General features: G+C 35.8%; 1 protein-coding gene, 3 non-coding genes and 1 pseudogene across 6 annotated transcripts in view; 3 read left to right on the top strand and 2 right to left on the bottom strand.

Moving 5' to 3' along the window:
* Nucleotides 1–26,345, bottom strand: part of Kat6b (lysine acetyltransferase 6B) — a 185,232-nt gene that overhangs the window by 156,336 nt on the left and 2,551 nt on the right. For all 3 annotated transcript variants that reach the window (XM_026390192.2, XM_026390193.2, XM_026390194.2), the window contains exons 2-3: nucleotides 17,080–17,149; nucleotides 12,820–13,689 (exon numbers count right to left, since the gene is read on the bottom strand). In XM_026390192.2, coding sequence (XP_026245977.1) covers nucleotides 12,820–13,440 — 621 coding nt within the window. In that variant the 5' untranslated portion in view covers nucleotides 13,441–13,689; nucleotides 17,080–17,149. The remainder of the gene's footprint in view (nucleotides 1–12,819; nucleotides 13,690–17,079; nucleotides 17,150–26,345) is intronic.
* LOC113183837 (U6 spliceosomal RNA) lies at nucleotides 6,362–6,466 on the top strand. The gene has a single exon (XR_003300918.1). It is a non-coding gene; the product is annotated as a U6 spliceosomal RNA (small nuclear RNA).
* On the bottom strand, nucleotides 17,588–17,694 carry LOC113183844 (U6 spliceosomal RNA). The gene has a single exon (XR_003300924.1). It is a non-coding gene; the product is annotated as a U6 spliceosomal RNA (small nuclear RNA).
* Nucleotides 19,526–19,686, top strand: LOC113183840 (small Cajal body-specific RNA 21). The gene has a single exon (XR_003300921.1).
* Nucleotides 21,541–21,634, top strand: LOC113183843 (U6 spliceosomal RNA; annotated as a pseudogene).

Raw genomic sequence — 26,345 nt, 5'->3', positions numbered from 1 at the left:
GGGGATTTAGCCCAGTGGCAGAGCGCTTGCCTAGCATGCGTAAGGCCCTGGGTTCAGTCCTCAGCCCTGTAAAAAACAATTACTAAAAAAGTATAAAAAAAAATATATAAAATAAAGAAACAGGCAGGGGGTGATGAAGTAGCAGCTTGTACTGGGGTTGAAACACTGACTCCAACACTTTCTGTGAATTCTTTTTTAGAGGGGCAGGGGGAGAAAACCAAGAATTACCTTAACCACTGAGCCACATCCTCAGCCCTTTTTATTTTTTATTTTGAGACAGAGTCTCACTAGGTTTCTGCCTCAGCCTCCCAAGCCACTAGGATTACAGGAATGCACCACCACGTCCAGCTTTCTGTGTATTCTTGAGTAAGTCATCTTCTTCGGCCTGTTTCTTCATCTGTAAAATTTAGCTAATAATAGTAATCATCTCTCAGGGTTCATGTAAAATTATTTAGTGTCTATTAAATGCCTTAGAACATTACCTAGTATACAGTAAGCAATATGTGTTTGACATGAATATACTCTTGTATGTTTTCCAGTCTTCAAATATAATGTGAACTTCTTATCATGTGTACTTTACAAGGCACAAATACATATTTCAACCATGTCTGCTTAGTTTTTGTTGCATACTGTGGATTAAAACAGAATTTAAACAGTCCCAGAAACAAATCGTGGATTTTAAAAGTATCAGCGGACTCCTCACAAGATGCACATGGGGTTGAGGGGTAAGGGGAAGGGGGGTAGGGGGGTGAGGGGAAGGGGAATAGGGGGGGAGGAATACACTAAAAAGTAGTGTTCTCAATGTAAACTATTTTTCATTTTGCTCTAAAATTTTTAGAAACCAGAAAAATACATACAATTTGCACCTGATCAGTGTTCTCCAAACTGCCTGCAGGCTTGTGTTCATAACACTAGCAAGATTTATTGCTAACCAACATGCCATGCTAAATGGAAATCATGGTATTACACAATTTTCCAATAAAGAAGTGATTTTTGTAAGTTGATATAAATGCTTTATAAAGATGTAATTGTTGGAACCTTGTTATATTTCAGTAGCTGGTGGAAAATGAGATAAGTTAGAAGGTTTACAGAAGAGGTCAGGCTCATCAGATAAAAAGATCATCTTTTTTATCATCTCTAGAAAGCACATTTATAGGCTGATAACAGTTATTCTTTAACAACTGGAACCATAGTTATTTCCAAAGCATTCCAACTAATTGCAGCAAAACACTGTAAAACAAAGGAAAATGAATCCTAGGAGCTCCCTGCCTTAATTTGATGCCTATTCTTCTGGATTTTTTCCTGTGAAGTAAAAAAATATAATTTACATCCTCCTGTCCATTTTTTTCCTGTGAAGTAAAAAAATATAATTTACATCCTCCTGTCCATTTTTTTAAAAATCAGTTTCTTTTTCAGCCTATTTGGAATTCTCTAGTTGAGGATTTATAATTTAAATAACAAATGAAATTCTTCAGATGTTAGTCTTTAAAATGTCACTAATGAACCTATCTTATTAAATTATTGTGATGACCCCGCCAGGTACTCTGGGCATTTAAGTGAAAGACCGTCTCTACAACGTTAAATAAACTTTTCAAAAAATATTTTGAATATCCAAATTCCTACTGTTAAAAACTTTGAAGCTGTTAATGGCAAATCCATTCTTCAGCTGTAAGTAAAGGGTCAGGAAGTACAGACAGAAGGCAACCCCCTGCTTCAGTCCCAGAAATGATTCAGCATTGTGCCATCAGACATGGAATCCAAGCATCTCAACACCAGCCTTCGGCCAGCATCACTACAATAAGCTGTTGATTTGTTCCTTTTAGGTAGACTTAGACTACGGGTACACCACAGCCTGAAAATCTTCAAAGATTTATAATTCTCAGAGCATTATTTGACTTAGGTAAGGCTGGTAAAACCACTGTGTGGCAGGTGAAATAATAACCTCCAGAAAACATCTACTTCCTAATGCTTGGAACTTGTATGTTATCTTACGTGGCAAAATAACCTAGCAGGCTTGATTAAATTAAGGACTGCAAGCTAGAAAGTGTACTCTGAATTAACCAGGTGAGCCCAATTTAATCACAGCAGTCTGTGATTAAATTGACCACAGATGGACATCAGAGGGAACTGTGACCTATAAAGGAATGATCAAAGAGGAAATACTGCTGGCCTTGAAGACAGAGAAAGGGGACCAGGAGTCAAAGAATGTGGGCAGCTCTAGAAGTGTGAAAACCAAAGATACGATTCTCCTAAAGTTTCCAGAAAAGAATACGAGCCTACCATCGCCTTGATTTTTAACCCAATGAGAATCATTTTCTGTATTACCAACAGAACTAAAACATGCATGTTGGTTTTTGTTGTTGTTTTGGTTTGGTTTTTGGTACTAAGGATTGAACCTAGGGTACTTTACCACTGATTCAGGGCCCCAGTCCTTTTTGGTTTTTATTTCTATGTAACAGAGCCTTGATCAGTTGCAATCCTCCTGTCTCAGCCTCCTAAGTCACAGGGATGCCAACAGGAGCGTGTGCGGTTGTTGTTTTCCTTTGGGAATGAACTCAGGGGCACTCAACCACTAAGCCACAATCTCCAGCCCTATTTTGTATTTTATTTAGAGACGGGGTCTCACTGAGTTGCTTAGCGCCTCACTTTTGCTGAGGCTGAGGCATGTGCGACTGTTTTAAACCACCAAGTCAGTGTGATTTGTTACAGGGGCAACAGAAAATTAATGCACACTGAGTGAAAAGTTATTCATATGGTCTTAAGTCTGTACTAATTATTAATTACAAGATGAAAAGGGTGTTTTTATAAAGATAGGTCAGACAGATGCCACTTTAGCCAACTGATTAAATAAACACCATTTTTAATGACAAACCTGGAATTGTTTATCTCCTGATATGACCCAAAATGAAATACACAAGATCACATATATACTGTCCTTGCCAAAAATGTTTGACTTGGATCTAATCTTGAGGATACAATCAAACAAATATCTAACTGTTGGACATCCTACAAGTAATGGTAATGTCTTGCCAGGTGCGATGGCACACGCCTGTAATTCCAGAGGCTCAGGAAGCTGAAGCAAGAGGATCACAAGTTCAAAGCCAGCCTCAACAAAAAGCGAGATACTAAACAACTCAGTGAGACCCTGTCTCTAAATAAAATACAAAAAACAGGGATGGGATGTGCCTTAGTGGTCATGTGTCCCTAAATTCAATCCCCAGTACCCTGCCCCCCTTCAAAAAAGGTAATGTCTTGAAAGCACAAAGGAGGGAAAACTGTTCTCTATTAAAGGAGCCATAAGCCAGGTGTGGTGGCACATGCCTGTATCCCAGAGGCTCGGGACACTGAAGCAGGAAGATCACAAGTTCAAGGTCAGCCTCAGCAACTTGACAAGCCCCTAAGCAACTTGGTGATACCATGTCTCAAAATAAAAAAATAAAAACGAGCTAGGAGATGTGGCTCAAGGGTTAATTAAGTGCTCCTAGGTTCAATCCCTGGTACCAGAATACAATAAAATAAAATAAAACAAAATAAAGGAGACCTAATCGAGTTTGATCCCCAGCAACGGAAGGAAGGAAGGAAGGAAGGAAGGAAGGAAGGAAGGAAGGAAGGAAGGAAGGAAGGAAGGAAGGAAGGAAGGAAGGAAGGAAGGAAGGAAGGAAGACCGACCAATGCTGGACCAAAAGTCAAAAGTTGTTGGGCTGGGGACGTGGCTCAAGCGGTAGCGCGCTCGCCTGGCATGCGTGCAGCCTGGGTTCGATCCTCAGCACCACATACCAACAAAGATATTGTGTCTGCAGAGAACTAAAAAATAAATATTAAAAATTCTCTCTCTCTCTCTCCTCTCTCACTCTCTCTTTAAAAAAAAAAAAGTTGTGATATTTTGGGTTCATATAAGAAAATATGGGCTATTAGAATAATACTCATTTCACTGCTAAATTTTTTGCATAAGATAAAGTACTTTAATATATTGGAGGATGTTTTGATATCTAATTAAATATCTAGGGATAATATATCATAATGCCTGCCATTTATTTTTCAATAGTTCAGCCAAAAATTATAAATAGATGCATTCTAAGTGTGTGTATATATACAAACACACACACATATACACCCAGGAAAAGAGAGAATAACTATTGCAAAATGTTAATAATTGGTGAATTTAGATGAAAGAAATACAGTGTTTATTATACTACCACTCCTTCAACTTTCCTGAAACATTACAATTTTATGAATTGCAAAGTTAAGGGAGAAAGATCATCCTAGCTCCCTCCACTGTCTTTTTTTAAATTCTTTTTTGATGTTGATGAACCTTTATTTTATTCATTTATTTATATGCAGTGCTGAGAATCGAGCCCAGTACCTCACACATCTAGGCAAGTGCTGTACCACTGAGCTACAAACCCAGCCCTTTCCTCCACTGCCTTCTTTTCCCAGGTAACATACTGCCAGGAGTTAACAAAACAGCTGATGTTCTTCAAACACACCACATTCTTCCACCAGCAGGTCTTATTTTCTGCAGTTTTACTCACAATTCAAGACTCAATAGTTAGAATAGGGTGTTGTTGCAAGACAGAAATCATATATATGTTAAAATGCTAGCTTTGGAAGCAGATCAAGTATCAAATAGAAATCAACTTTTGATGTCCTTATTACTGGATTTTAGTTTTACATTCTTGTCTCCTCTTACTACTGTTTCTTTTATGCTGTTTCATCATTCCTATTTATGATCAGAAAGGGTCACAAGCATGTCAGAAACCACAGACAAAAAGCAGGACTGGTCACATCAGAAAATACTATAGAAACCATCAAGTGCTGCCTCTGGCTCCCAGCCCACACCACTCTGAACATCACAGGCAGCCCAGACCAAGGCTCACCTCCTTCCTGTAGGCCTCACTGCTCTCCATATGGCAGCTTACTGACATCAAAGAAGATGGAAGAAATTATCTAAAATTCACCAGGCTAGTCCCATTCCTTCCCTTGAACTGTGGAAGAGTCACTGATACCTCAATTATCTTTCCTGCAATACCTTTCCCAGCAGCATGCTAAGATTTTGTGATGCTAAAAATAAAAAAAAAATTTTTTTAAGTAGGTGAAGGGAGTGTACCGGACCAACAGGGGGGAGGATTAACAGCAAAAGACCCCCTTGATGAGGGTGACAAGAGCTGACATATTTGTATACCTACAACAATAATACCGAGAAACAAAAATTGAACTTTGTAAATAAAATTAAGTTGCTCTTCTGAACTGCCTGTCAAGCTACAGACAGGAAAAGGCCCAGCATGGTTTCTATGTATGCCTATGCTGTTTCTAATAGAAAGGACACAATCAAGCCAAAACAAACATCTGTTAACCAGTTAAAGTTTGTTAATGAAACAAAATTGCAGCTGGTTTATCAAAGATCAAAAGTGAAGCAAATTAGAGAAAGGATGTATGAACAAAGCTTGTTTCTAAAAAATAGTGGCTAAAGAATTTTAAACCCACTTGTCAAATTAACACAAATCCTTCCTGGATTTTGCTTAGACAACTGATTAGTATTTATTTTATATTTTTGTACAGACCAACCTCACAATTTAAATCTAGTATCATTTATTCTAGAACTGTCTCTAATGTTCATTTTGCAGATTTGTCAAAATATTTTTTGTTTTTTAAAAAAAGACACGTGGGGCTAAGGATGTGGCTCAAGTGGTAGCATTGCATGCATGAGGCACTGGGTTCGATTCTCAGCACCACATAAGAATAAAATAAAGATATTTTTAAAAAAAGACAAGTAACTCTACATCATATTCTGCTAATTAAAAGGTTATCTCAAATAAAGAAAAACAATAAAATGCACTTTTGCCACTCCCAGAGACCTCTAAGCAAGTGGCCCAGTCCCAAGCAAGAATGTAAGTGCATTTAGTATTTCACAAAATGTACTATAATATCACCTTTTATTACATATACAAACTTCCATCCACCACCTGAAGACATGGAGATAAGAGTACCTACACACAAATAAAAACACTTCCTTCATGGCCCTGCTAACTCAAATTACATGGCTGACTCATTTGTTAACGTTAATTTGGTAAGCTAATTGATGTTTATGGACTTAGAAATATTAATACATCAACAAGATGAAAGTATCTGAGAATATTCAGAGTCACAGTTAAATTTTGGTGTGGCTTAGAGAACCATTGTATCAAATTTACTGTTGTTTTATGTACTGTGCCAAGAAAATAGAGTTTATAAACAAAATATTATGAATTTTACAATAAAAATTTGCTATTGCAATGATGAAATAATCACATTTGCCATGAATAAAATACAAAGATAAAATATTTTAAAAGAAAAGGCCTCCATTTTGAGAAACATTAAAATGGTACTTGCTTCAGCAGCACAGATACTAAAATTGTAATGATCAGAAAAGATTAGCATGGCCCCTATGCAAGGATGACATATAATTCGTGAAGGATTACATGTTTTTAAATAAATCATTTGAGTGAGGAAAAAAACAAAACAACATTAAAGTGCACCATTTGTTAAAGTTTAAAGGGAGGGCAGAGCTGTAGCTCAGTGGTAGAGTACTTGCCTAGCATGCGTGAGGCACTGGGTTTGATTCTAGGCATCATATAAAAAATAAATAAAATAAAGGTCCATCAACAATAACAACAAAAATTTTAAAAGTCTGAAGGGAAAGAACAAAATCTTTACTATGTAAAATACAATCAAAATAAATAAATTAAATAAAACAAACAGCACTTAATTGCTAAATAACATAAACACTATACAATACAGATTTTCTTAGCACTGTTAAGAATCACAAGTTGCAGGGAAATGGATGGCATTAGAGAAGATTATGCTAAGTAAAGTAAGCCAATCCCTAAAAAACATCTTCTCTGATATAAGGGGGGTGATTCAAAATGGGATAGGGAGGAAGAACATGAGAATAAGATTACCTCTAGATAGGGAAGAGACATGGGAGGGAAAAGGAAGGAGAAGGGGAATTGAACGGAAGATGGAAGGAGACCCTCAACGTTATACAGAATACACATATGATGTTGTGAGGAGAAAAAAAAAAAGAAGTGTGTCACATTAGATTGGGTAGAGAGATGTAATGGGAGGGGAGAAGGGAGGGGAAGGGTGGGTAGGAAGGGCAGCAGAATAAAATAGACATTATTATGGCTGTATGTATATAGGTGACTGTATGACCAATGTGATTCTGCAACCTGTACAATCAGAAAAATGAGAAATTATACCCCATTTGATTCAAATGTGTGAATTGTCAAGATCATTGTACTGTCATGTGTAACTAATAAAAAAAAATACATCAAAAAAAAAGAATCACAAGTATAGCTATTATAAGCCAATAGGTATATAGAGTACAAGAGTAAATTCCTTACAACTATTGATCAGTCAGGACAGGATCATGTGTTATGGGAAGGGTATCAGAAATTCAATACATCAAAGATCCAAAAAGTTAAAAAGAATGTTTAACATTCACTTGAGCAATCAAAAGTCCTCTGACATGATGTGTCTACTAAAGCCAATTTCGTTAGAAGTCTAGACAAGTCCTATCTTGATAACAGCTCCAAAGTGGAACAAGTTGTCATGCCTCAAGTGCAACACAAAAACAATCGCTCTTCATTTCATCTTTCCCTTGACCCCACTAACTAGTTTGGGACAGTCTGAGTGCTCTCTCCATAATACCTCAACAACTGGTACTATTTGCTCACAAAAGCAGTCTTCAGACACTGCCCTATTCTGAAACACTTCTGAAGCTTAATTGTAAGAACAACATGAACTACAATTTTTGATCCTTCTCTGATCCTAGAGTAGCAAGTATTTGATCTACCTGGACTCTCACATAATAGGCTTCTATCTAACTTTAGTGATTCCAAAACTAATACTAATAACAACATACTATTAGTATCTCCATACTAATCCCAAAATTAAGGTTTTTTTGTTATTTCTTATTGATACATTATAATTATACATAATAGCGGAATTTATCATGTCATATTCATACACGCATAACAAAATTTGATTATTCCCATTCCCTAGTACCTTCCCTTTCCAATTCAGGTTATTCTGAAGCATTACATTTTACAATATTTATAACGTTTAGGGCTCTATCCTTCAGATCTGAAGGATAAAGTTGACTACACATAAATAAAGTGCCTTTGAGAAATGTGACATCTATAATACAAAGGACATCAATTCAAAAGAAAATTACAAAGGTCAATAGAGAGGACATTCGGACTCTCTATAATTAGCAGATAAAAAATATATACATTTATGCCAAAAGGATTCACAGTTGTCAGAGACTATGAATGATTCTCCTGGGGCTTAAGACTTCTGGAAGCCTGCCACATCACAAACAATGTGGTCCTTCTCAAAAAACAGGCTATTGGAAAAGTCCCAGAACCAGATGAGAAGGGTCTGCTTTAATGCAGAAAGAATGGGACTAGAAAGGAGAGGACATAAGGGAGAAAAGTAGAAGAAAGGAAAATCTAAAACTAAAGTTACCTAATTTATGGCATTTACATGACACAGGAGTTATGTAGGATGTATATATATCTTCTTTTTTTAAAAAATATTTATTTATTTTTTTTAGTTATTGGCGGACACAACATCTTTGTTGGTATGTGGTGCTGAGAATCGAACCCGGGCCTCACGCATGCCAGGCAAGCGCGCTACCGCTTGAGCCACATTCCCAGCCCGGATGTATATATATCTTCTATCCATAGAAATTATTTCATAACATTGCCCAAAACTGATAAAATACCTAACAAGGGGTGGGGGACAAATACAATTAACAACTGAACAAACCAGTCCATGATAAGTGATTTTCATCATAGTTTTTCTGTCTCTGCCTCATTTTTGATCATTAGTGCTCCATTTCAATATCATTTTTATTTTTTATTATTGACAATCTTATCATTCTTGTAATTATGTTTGAAGGTTTTTATAAGATCCCAATAACAGCAATTTCATTTCTTCAAAAGAAAAACATCAAAAGTCCTATTTGATATTAAAAATGTCCCACCTTTCAACAAAACAAGAGTAGCAAGCATTTGATCCACCCGGACTTTCACATAATAGGCTTCTATCTAACTTTAGTGATTCCAAAACTAACTTTTCTCCATACTAATCCCAAAATTCAGGGTTTTTTGTTATTTCTTATTGATACATTATAATTGTACATAATAGCGGAATTTAGAATGAAGAGTTCCCATATTATATACTGCACTGGAAACACACCAAGATTGATGCTTAATAAATTTTAGGAAGATATTCTCAATAAAGTAAAATACCAAGGAATCTGTTTAAAATTGAACTAAACTGATTTTATAAAAATGTTAAATGTTCAAATGCAATTTTACTGCTACAAAGTGCATAGTAATAACTGAAGTCTCTCTTCGAATATTTGACTTTCTAAAGTCCTCATAATCTGACCTAATTGAGCTTTACCACTTTTAATGAGAAACACTAATACTATCCTTCAGGAGTTCCCTCACCAAGTCAAAGATAAAGTTTTATCTTCAGTGGTTTAATTCATTTCCATATCACCTCACCGGAGAGAGCTTTCTTAAATAAATACAAAGAATTTATGCTAAGGAGCCAGTGTGGTAATACCCAATTTGAATTCTAGACTATCAAAAGATGTGCAATTACATTTCAGAAAGAAGGAGCACTTCTATTTCAACTCACATTGTATTCCTCCTAGCAGTCATGCATAGGAATGATGATGATGTTAAATCTAATTAGACACAGATTTACTACTTCCCCACTGCATTCCCATATTGTTAATACTATAAATTGTACCTGCTTTAAAAACTGTAATAGCTCTTTACAACCATCAAATTTAAAATGTTAGAAATTTATTTGTTGAGGGAAAACTACTTCTGACCATTGGAGAAACTGGAAAAGAGACTTTTTTACTAATAATTAAAAGCAACCACTGTTGACCAATCTACTGCCCCAGCTGAAAACAGGTCTGGATCCAGACTGGGATCTGGGATCCTTGCTTCACATTTACCCACTCTGTAAGTGACCCTGGGCAAACTGCTTAAAACTTTGAGCCTCAGTTTTTCATCTTTAAGATGAAGAAAATAACCTCCTCCCTCGAAGTTACCGTGCCAAGTGAAGAAGATAATAAAAATAAAGCACTTAGAACAATGCCAGCATGTAACACTTATGAAATATTGCCTATTATTTTTACTATTTTTATTCTTTTTTACAATTAAATAAAATTGCTCAACAAAAGTAATCAGAATAACAGCTTCTTTGAAAGACATTGGTTGACTATATTTTAGTTGTGAGATGCTCCATCTCTGAACAGTTCCCATTTATACCATAAATTTTTTTTTCACAATGCAAACTCTGCAACTTCTAGCATATCAAGAACAATGACAATCTCTTTCAAATATATTACAGAAAGTCCCTAATGCACAAAACTATAGTACTATCAATATGCACACTTATCCAAGTTCAGGAGCCTAAGCAAGAATAATCAAAGGCCAACAACTAGTTTAAGTTTTTCCAACAGTACAAAAAAATGTTCACATTGGCTATTTGACATCTTAGGATCCCGTTATAATCTGATAAAACCATAGGCTCTGACCCTAGAAAAACATGGGGATACACACATGATTTTTACATTCAAGCCTATTCATGGATCCCAGGTCAAGAATTTTTATTATGTTTACTTAGAAAGTTTACCACTTTTAATGTTTACCACTTTTAGTCTCAGCAATTTATTATAAAGTAGTTTAATTAAAATTTTCAAGGAAAAATGCTGTTATATATAATACAAAAATGTCAAAATTACTTGAACTGCTTTTTATATTTTTATTTGTATTTTTTCAGAATTAGATTATAATTACTTCATACAACTAATATTCAAATTTCATCAAGTAAAAATTCTAAGACACATTTTCTTAGCTTTCCTTGTTAAATAATGATGCTAACTGGACAATTTAAAGATCAGCATCATAAAAAGAACAGTACAATTGCATGCTAAGCAATAAATTATTCTGTTCTCAATACTAGACACTTTCAGACACGAATTTTCCTGTAGACTAAAAATACTTTCGTACAGATGCTGCCTGGAAAAAATATGATAAGGTTAGCAAGAAATGATGGGCAAGGTTAGAAAAGGATACGAAAGGCACTATGGAAAATTTGTAGTTGCTCCTCTATCAAAAGTTAAAAATATGCTAGGTGTAGTGGTGCAAGCCTGCAATATAGCAAGTGGGGAGGCTTAGGCAAGGACTGCAAGTTCAAGGACAGCCTTAGCAACTTAGCAAGACCCTGTTTCAAAAAATAAGAAGGGGTAGGAATGTAGCTCAGTAGTAAAGTGCCCTTGGGTCCAATCCCCAGTATCATAAAAAAGGAAAAAATATAATTATTTAAAAGAATATGAAAATTTCATACTTTTTTTATGCCATGATCTCCCATAAAGATTTAGGGTTGGTTACACATACACAACTACCATCAACTGATAAATATGTTGCGGAAAACTAATAAGACATAAATACAGTTAAGAAATAGATTAAAGGCTTTAGAGTGGTCTGTAGAAAGGCAAACTACCTAATCCTACCCAGCTTCTAGAGCTGGGCCCCTATCAGCTAAAGCACCAAAGGAAACAGGGTCCACTTCAAGATCTTATGACTTCTAAGAGGAAGACATAAGCCACGCACAGCTTTGCCTAACACTTGTGTTTCAATCCTTTCTAAAAACATGGTTTAGAGAGCAACCACTTTTTCTATTAACACGATTTAGAGGATGTAAAATTAACTGATAGCAATGTATGCATTTGCCCAAAGGACAAACAACAAGCCCCCAAACTGTAGGGCCTAAATTATAAACAACTAGCTGTTGGTCTACTATGATTTTAGTTGGGGAGATAATTTCAGAAATAATTTCTATAGCTTTGAAACAAAACAAAGGAAAATCCTATCAACCAGATTCATTTCAAAATCATTGTAATAACAGAAGAAAAACTCTGCCAAGTATTTATAATGCTATAGAGCTGAGCACAGAGGCACACACCTGTAATCTCAGTTCTCAGGAGGCTGAGGCAGTGGGATCACAAGTTTAAGGCCTGCCTCAGCAACCTTATGAAGACCCTCAGCAACTTAAAAGAGACTAGGTCTCAAAATAAAAAAATAAAAGGACTGGGGATGTAGCTCAGTGGTAAAGTATCCCTGCATTAAATTCCCAGAAACAAAAACAAAAAAACAAATACAATGCTATAGAATTAACAGTCCCAAAGAAATCAAAGAGTATAAGCAAAGATACTGTAGGAGAAAAAAATGAACATTCACAGACACCCACTAAGAACTCAACATTAATAAATGACTTCAAATTGGGGGAATTTAGGTCATATATTAAAACAATTTCAGGAATGCAGAGATTATGAGTATTAAAATAAGAAGTCTGCAGATTCTTCTCTGAAAATAATAATGAAGGAAAAATATACTATGGTCTTCCTAAGGTTTCTAAAATATATGTGACTCTGCCTTGAAGAAGAAGAATTAAAGTTACCTATGGTTGTCCCTTCTAGCATCCACCAATTATTTTTTTTTAATCACATAATCATCATGTTAAATGCTTGGCAACCAATGAGAAAGCCCTCAATGTATTGTAAAACAATATAAATCATTATATTGTGAACTAATAGGTACATTTTAAAACAGAAAAGTCTGCTTAAGGCAAAACATCTGATTTTAATCAAACTCAGAACTTTTGTTCATATTAAACTTAAAAGATAACTGTACAAGCCAAAAAAGCAGTACAATATTTCGATTGTATTAATGTTCCTTTTTCGCTTACCTGGTCTTTCTCGTGGGGTAGAAGGCTGACAGGTGGGAGTGAGGATGGAAAAGCACTGGGACACTGGGGTGCCCCTTTGCCATCTAAGCTCCCATAATTGACCCTGTACTGTGGTCCATCTTTCAGTAACCTCCCATTGTTCACTGCACGCTTGGCTCCCAGGCGCAGCCGCTGCTGAAAGGCTGGGTTATTGGTGGTGCTCGTGAGGTCACTCTGACTTCTGAGATACTTCTCTATGTTCTTCAAGGAGGAGCCATTTGGTTCCTCCAGTCCTTCAATTGCTCTCCTTAAAAGTTTATTCCAATCCACATTACGAAGATCATTACATGATCCTCTAGACCCCTTGGTTGACTTAGGAAAAGTGCCCGGTTTAACTGATGAAAAGCGCCCAGGGTTGTCTGGGTCCTTATATGAGGCAAGGCCTTTGTTGGTGACTTTGAGAACTGAGCCATCCTGAACGCTGAGCTCCAGCTGTTCAGAGACTGTCTTCTTATCCAACCCATGGGATGTGCTGACTGCATGGCAGATTCTCTCTTCAGAGGGCCTTTGCTTTTGCTTTTTTATTTTCTGTATAGCTTCAAGAATCCACTCTGTATAAAGTGGGTTTGCAAGTTTTACCATGGTTGACAAATGACTTCTTCAACACAAAAGTTACCCATAGAGGTTCTCCTTGTATTTAACAGAACTTGCAGGTTTGAAAGTCATTCAACAAGCGGGCAGGGCAATCCACACCTTGTTAATCAACATCTCAAAAACATCCATTCTTAAGAGATACAAAAGAGGACTAACAAGCAACTGATACTTGTCTTACTTTACCAACAGGAAAAACTGCATTTGAGTGAAGAACATCTTTAACCAGGAAATCAAGACCTTAAAGGATAAAAAAAGAGAAAAAACTTTCAACAATGGAATTTCTAAAAATAAATTAAAAGATTCTTTGGTATTACTTTTCAAATGCAAAAAGACCGCAGAAGTAATGATAGACAGGTATTGTGTAACACAGCCACAGTGACTAATATTTTCAACCAGAAACTGGGTCACAGTCTAAGAAAGAATTTTTTTACCATTTTTCACTTATTTACATGAAGTCATTTATGAAGCATTTAAGAAATCAAATCTAAGTCATACATTAGTGGATTTTCTTTATTGAAATTAATTTACTAATGAAAGAGGTCCAAGGTATATGTCTATCACAAACATAAAACCAACATCAAAAAAAAAATCTGATACAAAAAAATCTAATGAAAGTTCATTAAACTTACTCGAAAAAAACATTAAACTTAAAAAATAATCCTGATTTTGACTACATATATTTCCCAAGTTTCACACATTAAGAAAATTTCCTACCTAACCATCATTTTTTAATATTTTTTAAATTTTTATGTTTGTTTATTAATTTATTTATTTATTTATTTTTAGTTGTAGTTGGACACAATACCTTTATTTCGTTGTTTTTTGTTTTTTGTTTTTTAATATGGTGCCGGGATCAAACCCAGTGCCTCACACATGCTTTGCAAGCACTCTACCACTGAGCCACAACCCCGGACCCTAACCACCTTTTTTTGGTAAAGGGGCAGTGCTAGTGATTGAACCCACAGCCTCTACACATGCTAGACAAGTACCCGACTATTAAGGTACATCTCCAGCCTTCACCTAACCAAGTCATGAAATCAGATCTTCTTGCACAGGTTTTGTGATACCCTCTACCCCACAGGTTGGAAAACTGAAAGTAATATAGTAACATAACCCTTCTCCTTTAAATAATGTAGCATTCTAGTTATCTTAATACCTAGTTATATCCCATTTAGCAGTTCAATACAAGACAGGTACCTACAAAGCTGATTCCAACTAGACAGTGATATTACTCTCTGAGAGATTCCTGGTATATACTATTTGCCCCAGATCTCCAATCTAGTATTGAATACACCTGCAAAGAGCACCAAAAGAAAAGAGCCTGGCACAGGAATTGGGCCAGATCTGGGCTTCAATCTTGATCTCCAATGCTAACACCCACATCTTAACTTTTTATAGTTATTTACAGTGTGCTGACATGTAACTTGTTATTTAATCCTTAGGACATTCTAAAGGTAAAAAGGCTCAGAAGAAGATAGAACTCACCCATGGTAACTCAAATGCCATTATTTTAGAATCACATCCAGCACTCACTTGAATCACCTGACTAGCTAGTTCTGTTTCTGCAGAGATACAAACGTGGCTCTGAATCCCAGTTCTACCAATGGATAATGGGGACACTGTGACTTAAGCTTCACTCACTTTACTGTATGTAATGCTAGAAGAGTTGCCCCCCCCCTTACCCATATAAGATATATTCCAAAATCCTCAGAGTGGATACCTGAAACCACAGACATACCAAACTCTCACTCTCCTTCTCTCTCTTTTTTCCTATACATACTTAACCATGATAAAGTTTAACTTGTAAAATAATATAGTAATAAATTAACAGTAACTAATAATAAAATGAACAATTACATCTGGGCCCAGTGGTGCACACCTATAATCCCAGTGACTCAGGTAGGAGGATCAGAAGTTCAAGGTCAGACTTAACAACATGATAAGACCCTGCCCCAAATTAAAAAATAGAAAGGGTTGGGGATGCAGCTCAGTGATAGAGTGCCCCTGGGCTCAATCCCCAATACCACCACCAAAAAAAAAAAAAAAAAAACCAAATTCCTGAAGAGTCGCTGAAAGACACTTGGGGCCATTGAACTATACTGTTTCAAATACCTTAAAGAGTCAGTTTAAATAAGACTGTCTTCCTCGTGGATCAGTAAACTGTAGGTTCTCTTTCCACTGCTTTCCACTAAGATTCCAAAACTTGGGACTGGCATCCAATACAACCTGCAGCTATCCAGTAAAAGATCCCTCTCCAATATCCTCAATAAAAGGGCCATCAAGCCTTTACCTAAAATATTTTCACTGATTGGAAATTTGTCTCTTTCTGAGGTAGCTCACTCTACTGTTGGAAAGCTCTTAGCTATAATGTATCTCTTGTTCACTTGATCAAAAATCACCTCCACATGATTTCTACACACTAGAGCTAGTTTCCCAAATAATCCCAAATATTTCTTTCATATGATAGACTTTCTAATATTTGAAAACAAGAAACTTTTAAAAACTACTAACAGGGCTGGGATTGTGGCTCAGTGGTAGAGCACTCACAGTGCACATGCAAGGCCCTGGGTTCAGTCCTCAGCACCACATAAAAACAAATAAATAAATAATAAGGGTGCTGTGTCCAACTACAACTTTAAAATAAATAAATAAATAAAGCCACTAACAGCCAAACCCTATTGTGCCTCCAGCCCCACCTCAATAAAACAATCACATTCCAGTTTCTTGACCCCTCCACATGTCACACTGTCTCTAAGTTCACTACTTTGGCTAATGTTCACCTTAAAATATGACAGTCTAGACCTTATTCAATTATAAATGCAACCCAAAATTACAGGAACTTCCTTAACAGCCCCTCCACACTGGCCATGCAGAGATGCAGACCAACTAAACTGCCCAGATATTTTTTTCAAAAATGCTGTCAAACTGAATCTCTGCATTCTTCCTTGCATAAATTTAAATGCTGAGATTTAAAGTTTATTACAGTTCAATTTCATCTTGTTAGTTTGTGTTTATCTTCCAATCTGCAAAAAATTGTTTTGAATCTTGATTCTGTCATCTATGTCATCTGCAAATCTAATAAGCACTCCCTTTTGTGTAATTATATAAATCATTGACAAAAATGTTAGACTTGGCACTCAGTGTGTTTAGAAATGAAATCACTGGCTTTTGCAATGCAACCACTTTCAGGATAGAACACAGGAATCATTCTGTGTCAGTAAGTTTAGAACAGGAAACTGATCTTTCCAAAGTAAAATGGTTTGGGGCAAAATTTCATTAGACATTTCACTATGTTCAAGTAATTATTTCATCTTTCATCATTTATTCAGGATGAATCATAACTAATTTAATTTGATTGCACAAAATACAACTGCAGGAAGCAGGAGAAGAGGTCACAAGAAAGTGTACAATATTGCAAAGTTGCTTTGGGGCATTTTGGTTACACAGGCAAATGAACACACATTAAAAAAATATTTTATAACTAATAAATACCAAAAATATATCTTCATGACAAGCTTTTACCACAATCTATATTCAAAACCAAAAGTCATTCATATCCATTACCAATGCATTTCAGTAAGGCTGGCATTTTATATCTTATAAATGTAATAAAATAAGAAAAAATACCAGAATCAGAACTCCAAATGTTTTAACAGTTCATGACAAAAATGAAGATTGTCCAGGTCTTCAGGCAAATCTGTCAAAAGAAAAAAAGTAATGTTCATTTGGGCATAAGGGCAGACCTTAAATTTAGGAACTATCTAAAGATCTTACAATTGTTAGGAACCACTAAAATAAAACTCCACAAACAACTCCACAACTAAACAAATAGCTGCAGTTTTGGCAACATCATTAACTCTTTCAGACCACTAAAGGGTATTTATAAACATGGAATTCAGGACAGGAATTAAAGCCCAAAAACAGTGCCTAAAAAAACAAAATTTGTGGCTCAGTGGTAGTGTGCTTGCCTTGCACGTGGGGCACTGGGTTCCATCCTCAGCTTCAATAAATAAATAAATAATATTGTGACAATCTACAACTAAAAAAAAAAAAAAGAAGAAGTAAATTTGACTCTTTTCTAAACCAAACCTGTTCTCCTAATTTTATTATTTTATTTTTTCACAAATCATCAGCCTAAAAATATAAATGTATCACAAGCTTTCATGACATCCTTGCTCAGAGGCCATGCTAATATTCTCTATATCATTCCAATTTCAATATATGTGCTGCCAAAGCAAGCACACGTTCTCCAAGTTTTAAAAATCAGGTTCATGATAAGACTCCTAAGAGAGAATCCTATTAGTAAAAAACTCCACTATTACTGAAATAATCAGGTAACTATCACAGGGGAGGGAGGCAAAAGTTGTTTTAAGGTCAGAATTAACTTTCCTAGGCAGGATTCACTGTTTGTCCTAAATGCCACTTGGCCTACCAAGATATCACTACCAGCTTCACTAAAAGAAGGATGTTCCAGTTTCCACAATAATAAACACATATGGACACACGTCACATTTTAAGATTTTTACTTCAAAAACAAAGTAAATAAATAAATCTTTTAAAAAACTGTGAATAACTATATTTTGTTCTCATATAAAACAACCAAGCAACCTTAGATTCTTCTCCCCTCCTCCAGCCACAAGCACATACCCCACTCCTCAATTTAATCTCAAAATTAGCTCTCATCTGACACCAACCAACAGAGTTAATTACGCAGAAGCAGATGTAACTCAGCAGCTCTTTGCTATAAGCAGAATCACAGTGCTTAAAAAAAAAAAAAAGAAAATATACAGCTAGGAGAGGAACAAAATCAGAAGTCTCTTATCTGTAGCCAATTCTCAACTAAACACATGTATATTATCCACTTTGTATATTATCCACTGCAAATTTTTTAATCTTGGGCTGATTTGTTTCCGACATCCCACTGGTCCCACTGTAAATTGACATAAGCTAAGAGAATAGATTGAAAACCAATTTCATTTTAGCCTAAGCAGTATCTAACTAGAAAGACAATCTACAGGAAAAAAAATACATAATTCATTCAAAAGCCAAATAGAAATGATTTTTCTTTCCTGACTCAGAATTATCCACACCACTTCTCTTTCTCAGAGCATTGGGACTTGTTTCATATGTAGATAGGATATTCAATCACAAGCTAAAATCCTAAAATCATTATTCTCTTTTCATTTTTTTTTCTATAAAACTTGAAAGTTGGAATGAAAGGATATCAAAAAGGTAGCAAATCATTCCAAATTAATTCAGGGGATTCATGATACATCAAATTAAGTTTTCTATTTTGTAAGGTTGTGAACAATTTTATTTTTAGCTACAAGTATCAGCAAATTATATGGTTGTATCATATAATCTTCTAACACTATTTACATCATTCATTACAAACTATTCTAAACAGATCTAGAGAAACGCTTAGTCCAACATTGAGCTTTTAGCTTCACTGGTATTATACAAATATCAACACTATTCAGAAATATTCATATCAGCATAAAAAGAGTCAAAATATCCTGAATAATGGGAATTATGTGAGGCCTCCTCTAAGTTTTTACTAAAGCTGTGTGTTATTTCAAAATCAAATGGCATAACATTCTTACATTCCAGTCATGAGACTAAAGATACACCAAAAACAGTGATAGAAAAAAAGTACAGATTAATAACAGAATTTACTCTTGCCATCCTGAATTTTACTTGCTAACAATTATTTTTAGCTCTCTTGCTTTTTGTAAGTTCCTGGATTTTTTCAAAGCCTATTGTGTAACTGAGTGAGCATCCATAACTATAAAGGGTGGGGACCTTGACTTCTTTTTCCTCTATCACCTCCCTAAAACAGAATCCTCAGTTAATAAATACCTACTGTCTGACAACATAAAACTCATCTGTATGGTGATATTTGTTAACTTTCAAGGCTTGGATGCATCTATTTCCCTTAAATTAACATTTGAGACCCAAAGCACATGCACTGGGAGGTGAGTTATAAACACTTATCAAAAAGATAAACAATATTTAGCAAAATAATGTCCCCTGCATGAAATCCTGTAGTAGGTATTATGGAAGATATAAAGCAAAGCACTGTTTGGTGTTTCTTCAAAAACTTGAACATATCAGCCTAGCCTGCCTACTCCACCTCCCCTCAGTTGAGCCTAGAGTAGAGGGGCCAGGCACCCTCCTTCATGGAAGAGATATTTGAGGAAGGAACCTCGCCTAGGCTGTCCTAGCCTCACATTTACTTGGCCATGATAACTTGGCAGGAGGAGCTGGTGGAAAGGATGAATAACTGACTGATGGGGAAATTAAAAAAAAAAAACCTGAACATGGAGGTCTGGGGCTGTAGCTCAGTGGCAGAATGCTTGCCTAGCATGTGTGAGGCACTGGGTTCAATCCTTAGCACCACATAAAAAAATAAATTAATTAAATAAAAGCATACTGTCCATCTACAACTATTAAAAAAAAAAAAACCTGAACATAGAATTACCATATGACCTTAGATAACACACTTAAATAACACACTTCTAGGTATATACCCCAAAGCACTGAAAACAGATACTCGAATATTTAAGTTCAAGTACGCACATGTTCATAATAGCACTATTCAAGATAGCCAAAAGGTAGGAACAGTCCAAAGGTCCATTAATAGATAAAGATACAAAAAAAAATGGAATATATCCATATACTGGAATAGTATTCAGTCACAAAAAGTAATGAAATATTAATACATGTTACTATAATGTTGATGAGCCTTGAAATCATTGTTGTAAAAGAAGTCAAACACAAAAGGCCACATATCATATAATTACGTTTCTATGAAACATTCAGAATACATCATTCATAGACAAAACACAAATTTGGAGTAAAAGGAGGAAGTCATGGTGAGAATATGTTTAAAGGGTAACAGGCTTTACTTTGGATTGATGGGAATGTTTCAGAACCAAATAGAGGTAGTAGTCAAAAAATATTGTGAATGTACTGTCACTGTTCATTTTGGAGTGGTTCATTTTATGTTACATAAATTTCACCTCAATAAATTTTGTTGTTTTAAAAAAACAGCATTAAACTATAAAACAATTCCAATTACTTTCTAATACCTTCTTAGGTCAGGTAGATAGGTTAGCAGCAACCCTTGAAGGTAGCATCATTTTCCCCCAATTTACAAAAGAAAATGGAGCCACCAAAGTGTGAAAGACTTCATGTTTTGGTTTTATGTTGCTGTTCTTTTGAAATTCGATCTATGTTGCCAACTCTTTCCTTTGTCTTTCCAATGGTTTTCAAACTAGGCTCTTTTTGCTCCTTGTGAGGCAGTTCCATAGGTGTCTGTCACCTGCAGATAACTCCTTGTGGATTCAAGGTTAGGGCCACCACAACCCCTTTCCCCCAACAAAGCAGCTCCATTTTAACAATTTTGTATATTAGACTTCCCTATTCTATAATCATGGTTCCTCTAATTACAGAATGAAGAAGTCTAGCAAAACTAGGACTATTCCTTGCTGAAACCATATGGAATATGGATGGGTATAGGAACATCCCTTGGATGGCTGGGCATAGTAATGTGTACCTGTAAACTCAGCGATTTGGGAGGCTGAAGGAGGATTGCCAGGCAACTTAGCAAAACTGTCTCAAATTTTTTAAAAAGGGCCAAGAATGTAGCTCAGTGGTAGAATGCCCTGAGTTCAAGTCCCTTTCCAATACACACAAATTCACAGAAAGAACACCCCTTGGATAGATAGGACTTAAACTGAACCATGAAAAATAATGCAGAACTTGGATAATTGTTTAACTTCTCCACTCAAAATCATATCTTCATGGTCCAGTGTAACACACACCTTTTCAGAAGGCTTACAGGAAACATTTAGTTTCCTCACTAAATGTATCTTCTCTTACTATTTACTTTTTTTAACTTCAACTTTCCATTTTGTATTATGCCTGCTTGGGTACTGACCTCATCTCCCTTACTAGACTAAAAATAGTTAATAATAGGATTCATGATTGATTCATCATTGTATGCCCCCAAATTTACCAAAACTCAATACTAAGAGGGGGATTCAATGTCTACTTGTCAAATGAATCCATCAATATGAATGAGGGGTGCTCACTTCGGCAGCACATATACTAAAAGTGGAACGATACAGAGAAGATTAGCATGGCCCCTGTACAAGGATGACACATTCCATATTTTTTTTAAAACTCTCAAAAAAAATTAATGAAAGGAACCAAGGAGAAAGGCACAGAAGCTACAAATAAACTGTCATACAAAAGGGACACCAAGTCCATGTGTCTATTGCCTAGACAGGTACATGTTGAAATAAAAGTGGTTATGACTAAGGACAGGCTATGGTATGTGAATGTGACAAGTGAAGAAGTAGGAAACCACTACAGGAGCAAGGGACACAATAATACATATTGATGTGCATGTACACAAATCTGTTGACTGACTCACTCTGGCAATAGTATTCATCCACTGTAGGTTGGGAGGAAGGTGATTGAAAGAAGAAATAAAAGCAAATAGTATTTCATTTCTCCAAACATCGGTCTTGTTCAACTTATATTTATGAGTCTAATTCAGCAGCAAGCCCAATGTAGCCCCTTAATAAATGTTCATTGGATTGAATATTTAATTCCCCATCTTTTTAGTGTAATACTAAGTTCTTTCCCACTACTCATTAACTTAGGGAGTTTTCAATTCATAAGCTAATAATGTTTTCCAAGGATTTCTAAGAGGCTAAATCACCATGAAAATTATCATTTCAACTAATACACATTATATTAATTGGAAGTTTAATTTTTCATGTCATGCTCTCCTAGTTGACAATATCCTTGTTAAGTCATTAAACTATAATTGTGTAAATCTGCTTCAACAAACAATAACTGAACCATCAATAAACTATTATGGCTTCCATAATCCCTAACAAAGATTAGTTTCAACATCATCATCATAAATTAGTAGAGACATGTCCCAAATCTCCTGGTGAAACCCATGAATTAGGTTTGCATAGTCATTCCTACATTTAAGTGCTCAATAGTTTCAGTCTCTAAAATTTAATCACTCAGTTAGGAACCTCACAGGAAATGTGATCCCTTGTAAAACAGAGGATTTCAGAGACAAGATGAAAAGTCATTTAAAGTCATCAGGCCTTTGCAGCCTGGGTACACTGATTAGTAATAATGATAACTAAGCACTTCCACCTAAGAAATAATCAACTAAATTTAGAGTATATCTTTCATGGCATTTAAAATTTTTGCTCAGTTCTAGACTTCTCCCCAATTATAAATTTGTCAGTTTTTAATGACAAAGACTGAGAACAGTGTAATAAGAAGAAATTTAACGTTTTTTTTTTCAAGATTATTTTGAAAAGACAGATCATTTCAGGATGCTGTGTTTGATGTCTTCAGATCAGATATCCAGAATAAGGTTCCCTTTTTTTTTAAGACTCAAAAAAACTGTAATTTTTTTTTTTTTTTTTTTTTTTTTTGATACTAGGGATTGAACCCAGGGATGCTTTCCTACCTACTGAGCTACATCCCCAGCCCTTCTTACTTTTTGAGACTTGGTCTCATTAAGTTCCCCCAGGCTGGCCTCTGACTTGTGATCTTCCTGCCTCAGGCTCTCAAGTCACTGGGATTAATAGCATGTGCCACAAAGCCGAGCTAAATCTACTTTTAAAAATGAACAGGTGCATACATTTTCAAGAGTTTACAAACCTTCTATCACCCATTCAAACCACTTAAAGTGTACTGGCTACTTTAACATACCTAGAGGAGTATTTTATCCAGTTTCACAACAGATTATCTTTGTGTGCTTCAATTAGAACAAGTTAACAGCAAAAATAAAAATAAGGAAGTTGGGCTGGGAACAGTAGCACAAACCTATAATCCCAGTAACTCAGGTGGCTAAGAGAATTGCAAGTTCAAGGCCAGCTTCAGCAACTTAGTGAGACCGTCTCAAAAAATAAAAAGGGGAGCTAGGGTTGTGACTCAATGGTAAAGGGCTCGCCTAGCATGCATGAGGCACTGGGTTCAATCCTCAGCACCACATAAAAATAAAATAAAGATGTCATGTACACCTAAAACTAAAAAAATAAATATTTTTTTTAAAGGGCTAGGGATGTACCTCCATGGTAATGTGCCATGGAGTTCAATCCTCAGCATAAAAAATAAACAAATAAGGCAGTGTAGTATTGGTGGTGTAGCTCAGCAGTAGAGCATTTGCCTAGCACACGTGAGGCCCTGAATACGATATGATGGAATGTATTTAGAGTTCATGGACTGAGTCCCCATTTTGCCAGCTAACTAAGTTGTAGGACACTGGACATGTTACTAAATCAGTTCAAGTCTGTTTTCTCATCTATAAAAATGAGAATACCACTTCCATCCCTAGCCCCATACCAAAAAAAAAAAAAAAAAAAGCTGAAACTATATCCCTGTTTTACAAACTATTAAGACAAATCATGGAGATAACAAATATGAAAGAAGCATAGATAGTGGCAGACACATAGCAGGAACACAATAAAATCCTAGCTCATAAAAGGAAAAAGGGCAATACAGTCAGCTGGAGACCTGTAAAATCTAATCTGGCTGAACCTTCTTTCTATATGACCATTTTCTCCTAAGAGACAGGGGAAGTCAGCACCTGGCTCTTAGTTGCAGTTGCAGATAAGTAAAAATTCAAGACAGAGAATAGAAGGCAGAATAGAAGAAAAGTAAAAAAACAGATTTCAACAGTGAGGTTGGGGGTCAAGAAGAGTTTATTTTACTCAGATATATCTTTTAACGTCAATAAAGCTTTTGGGATATAACACTGTACAGGAGAATATCTTCTTGACTTCAGGGTAAGAAGAGTCTTAAAATTAAGTCACAAAAAGCATTAACCATAAAGAAAAGACCAATAAATTTGACTCCATTAAAATTAAGAACTTCTGCTCATTAAAAGACACCATAAAGAGAGAAAAGGCAAGCCACAGAATGGAAGAGGGTATCTGCAAAATACACATATGAAAAAAGGACTTGAATTCACAGTAAATAAAGAACTTCTAAAAAGCAATAAAAGACACATGGACCAATTAAAAGGTGGGGGCCAGGGCTTGAATAAGAACTTTACAAATGAGGAAATCTAAATGGCTAATAATTATACAAAAAGATGTTCAACCTGATTACTAATAAGGTAAATGCAAAATTTACAAGACTGGATAAAACTTAAAAGCTAACAAAACTGAAAGTTGGAAAAGATAATGGGAACTCATATTGCTGAATTCAGTATAAGCTGGTACAACACTCTGAAAAACAGTTTGGGAGCTAGTAAAGATGAAGACAAGCATACCCTAATGACTAGGGTGACCATACAGCTCAGCCAAACCCAAATACTTTTGAGAACTAAACCTGTTGTAATTAAACTGGGACAATAGGCTTAAACTAGGATAAGTGGTCACCCTGTGTATAAACCAACAAATTCACCTCTAGGTATACACCCTAGAAAAACTTGTACACTAGATAACATGTATGGGAATAATTACAACAGGTTTGTGCACTATTGCCCTGAACCAGAAACAACTAAAATATCCAGCAACAATAAAATGAATGATATAAAAATTATGGTGTGTTCTCTTTCTCAGGTCTACTATAAGAGAGTTACCAGAAGATTATTGGAGTTCAATAAAAATTTGTTTAAAGATCCTTTAGAGGGGGCTGGGATTATGGCTCAGCGGTAGAGCACTTGCCTACCATGTGGGAGGCCCTGAGTTCCATCCTCAGCACCACATAAATAGATAGATAAATAGATAGATAGATAGATAGATAGATGGATGGATAAATAAAGCTATTTTTTAAAAAGATCCTATAGAAATGCAAATTAAGGCACTACAGAGAACTATCCCTTCATCCCACTTCTCCCATCCATGTCATTTACCATTCTGTAAGGAATAACAAATCACATCTCTACTTTGATAAAACAATTTCCTTTTTTCTGAATACAAATGCAAGTCTGCCTATGCACAGGAAAACCAAAGGTTTTTGTTGTTGTTGTTGTTTTATATTTTATTTACTTTTTTTTAGTTTTCGGCAGACACAACATCTTTGTTTGTATGTGGTGCTGAGGATCGAACCTGGGCCGCACCCACGCCAGGCGAGCATGCTACCCCTTGAGCCACATCCCCAGCCCCCCAAAGGTTTATTGTAAAGAACAATCTAAGAAACTGAGCACCAGATCACTTAAGTTTTGGGAGGATTTTGGGGGGCTGGGGATTGACCCAGGGGCATTGAGCATGTAGGGAGGCACTTTACCACTGAGCTACATCTCAACACCTTTTTTGAGGTAGGGGTCTTATTAAGTTGCCCAGGCCAACCTCAAACTTGGAATTCTCCTGTTTAGACTCCCAAACAGCAAGGAGTATACCACCTTGCCCAGCTACTTAAAAGTCTTTTTCTAATTGGTATGTGAAAGTCCAAGGAAGTTTCTGGAACACATTAAAATTACTTATCATACTTCCTCTACCTCGAATTACTCACTCTGTTTGCTTTTTATTGATAGTTTGCCTTACATCTGACAGTCTCCACCTTATTATCTTCAAAAATGAAATAAACATATGGTAACAGCAATAATATAAAATCCACTCTATTCAGAAGCCCTAGGTACAGCCAAAAGGCAAAACTTCTGCTATATCATCACCATCAGCCAGTTATCCACTAAACTCTTCCTTTAGCATTAAAACTTTTTTCTGGGCAATGACACCTGCCTGTGACCCCAGCTACTCAGGAGACTGAGGAAGGAGGATGGAAAGTTCCAAGCTAGTTGGGACACCTTAAGGAGATCCAGTCTCAAAATAAAAAATAAAAAGGTCTGAGAATGTAGCTGAGTGGGTAACTCATATTGCTGAATACAGTGTAAGCTGGTACAACAC

Source organism: Urocitellus parryii, chromosome 5, assembly GCF_045843805.1.
Source record: "Urocitellus parryii isolate mUroPar1 chromosome 5, mUroPar1.hap1, whole genome shotgun sequence".
NCBI classification, from domain to species: Eukaryota; Metazoa; Chordata; class Mammalia; order Rodentia; family Sciuridae; genus Urocitellus; species Urocitellus parryii.
Note: the sequence above shows the minus strand (reverse complement) of the source record. Positions and strands in the feature narration are given on the sequence as shown.